This window comes from Condylura cristata, unplaced genomic scaffold, assembly GCF_000260355.1.
Source record: "Condylura cristata isolate star-nosed mole 26May11 unplaced genomic scaffold, ConCri1.0 scaffold00013, whole genome shotgun sequence".
NCBI classification, from domain to species: Eukaryota; Metazoa; Chordata; class Mammalia; order Eulipotyphla; family Talpidae; genus Condylura; species Condylura cristata.
Window position 1 is genome coordinate 18,763,559 of NW_004567114.1, and position 2,642 is coordinate 18,766,200.

General features: G+C 49.6%; 1 protein-coding gene across 1 annotated transcript in view; it reads left to right on the top strand.

The window, feature by feature from the left end:
- Positions 1–2,440: 2,440 nt before the first annotated feature.
- SPTLC2 (serine palmitoyltransferase, long chain base subunit 2) overlaps positions 2,441–2,642 on the top strand; it is a 95,526-nt gene continuing 95,324 nt past the window's right edge. The window contains exon 1 of the mRNA XM_012724636.1: positions 2,441–2,641. Coding sequence (XP_012580090.1) covers positions 2,507–2,641 — 135 coding nt within the window. The 5' untranslated portion in view covers positions 2,441–2,506. The remainder of the gene's footprint in view (position 2,642) is intronic.

The following is a 2,642-nucleotide window of genomic DNA, read 5'->3' on the forward strand; positions in this document are numbered from 1 at the left end:
GAACTGAGTCACAGAAGAATTTAGGTGGCTTTGCAGAGTCACAGACTTGTAAGTGCTGGAGCTGGGTCTTGTCTGGCTATAGAGCTCTGGCTTCTGTCTGCTCCCTCTCAAAGTAAAGAATCCCAAAGCAAGGTGGCACATGCTAACCTAGGTGTGCATAAAGCGCACACAGGAGAAGACCACTAATTTTGTAATGAGGTTGAAGTTCAAGAAAGGTTTCCCAATAGAACTGGTTTGAGTAATCTTGAAGGAAGAGAAGAATGAATGTATCCCTGGTGGTGAGCCCAAAACTTTGCATATGAACTCTGTAAAATGATGATGAGATGGCTTATGCATCTGGAAGGAGTTGTTTCCTGTTGACACAGAGCCTGGGGTGTTTCCTGCTGCCTTCTGAGGTATCCCTATATCCCTGTTGTGATTTAGGAAAGTTATGCAAGGTTATCAGATCACTTATGTTCACAAAACCTTGTGAAGGAAGTAGTACAGGTCTTAACCTCCTAAAATGGGTGAGGTAAAACAAGGCTGATGTTGCATGACCTATCCAAGAGTGCACATGGTGAGTAAGTGGAAAAACAAGACAAGGACCTGATGTCCTGCCTTCAGGAGGGAGAAATTAGCACAGGAGCCCTCTAATCCAGCAAGGCTCCCTTACACATAGGGTGCAGTTCAAGATTTTGCTCTTTCCAGTCTCTGCACCCAAACTTCTGGAGATTCCCTTTCCCAGGAACACTCTCCCTTTCCTTCTCATTTTCAGCTCTCCAAATCCTGCTTATCATTCAAGGTCAAGCTCACTTTAAACCTTCTTCCCAACTCGTGTCCAAATTCATTCAGTCCTTGTCTAAACATCAATTAAGTTTCTTAGCCTTGTGTCCAACTAGATTCTTGCCATGAAAACTTTCTATACAGAAAATTTCCCTTTATAAAACTCCTCTTTAGTAGAACTCCAGGTCCCTAATCTTTCTAGACCTCTTATTGTTGTTTACTTTGCATGTGTCAACTTCTTTGTTTCCCTAACATAGGCCCTCCAGGTCGTGCTAGCCATTTTTTTTTTTTTTTTTTTTTTGAGCATTCTCCATTGGGATTGTAGTGTTCTGACTCAGGAGATCTGCTTCACCCATTTGCTGTTAGGTTGTTTAGCTCCAAAGTCATGCAAAATCGATAGCTTGTCAACTCCCTTTCTCAAACTCCTGAGGGACTGGGGTGGAGGAAGAATGAGGAAGCTCTCATTGGTACATTAAGTAATTAATAATAACCGACACTTAATGAGCATGCATTAATGGTCAGGTCTTGTACAAAATATGTTTGTGTATTAAGTTGTAAATCCTTAGGAAAACTATCCTTATCTCCACTGAACAGATGAAGACACATAGAGGTCACTCAGCTCACTTCGCCAGTGACCGGGTCAGGATTCAAACCCAGATCCACCGCGGTGCCCATTTGCTTAACTGTAACACCTAATTCTTCATAGGTAATGCAAAGTCTTATGCTACATGTGGGTTCATTTCCTTTCTAACCCTCCAAGGGAACATAGAATCAAAGGGGTGGAGAATAATATTATGCTCTAATAAGAATCAATCATGTATTGTGAAGGTGCCCAAAGATTTATTGGTAGAATTTTTGCGATGAGAGTATGAAGCAGGAAGTATTAAGGCCTTTATATGCAATTAGGTTCCCAACGTGGTTAAATACTCAAGGTTTAGCTCCAGTTATAGGCAGTTGGAAGGAGACCAGGTTTCCTGACTTTCAAGGAAGTGCTCTTGAAAGGAGATTGTACAGGAAACCCTGGTAGGGGCAGGACAAAAAAAGACATCGAATTATTATTCAAGAAATGTGTAAAGCGTGGTGCATACTGCAGAATAGTGTGAGGATGTCAAAAAGGCTATTCTATAAACACCCGCAGAGGAATTAGCTAATTAAATAAAGGCGCCCTGTCTAGGGCTGGGATTCAAAGCGCCGGCCTCCCCGGAGGCAAGGGCAGAGAGGGCGCCACCTGTCCAGGAGAACCCAGGAACCCGCTCTGGAGACTTAGGCTCAGCCTCGTTCTTTTCCTCACATTCTAATTGGCTGCTTCTTCCAGGGCCCCGCCTCCTTCTCAGGGGGGACCATTAGCAGCCAAGCTCTCCCTCCCGTCCCCGGGCTGCGGCCAATCGGGCCCCAGATCCACCCGTCCCCCTCTAGAGACCCCAGTACTCTGGCAAGACGCCTCACTCTCGCTCGTGATTGGCCAGGGGGCAGCCTGGCTCCGCCGCCTCCTCCTTCTCCAGATTGGTCAGCGGCCCTCCGGCTTCGCGACCCTCCCGCCGTCCCTCCCCGTCTCCCCCGCCGCCGCGGGCCTCGGGCGAGCCTCGGCGTCCGCAGAGTGGGCCCCGCCTCCGTGTGACGGCGGGGCGGGGAATTGGCGGCAGCGTGCAGCCATTTCCGGTTTCGGGAGGTGGGTGGGGTGCGGAGCGGGACTTGGGACGCCGCCGCCTACGGAGCCTGTCTTGCGCCTGGTGCTGCCGCGACAATGCGGCCGGGGCCGGGAGGCTGCTGCTGCCGCCGCCCGCTGCGGCCGAACGGCTGCGTGGCGAACGGGGAAGTGCGGAACGGGTACGTGAGGAGCAGCGCTGTCGCCGCCGCTGCCGCTGCCGCCGCCGGCCAGG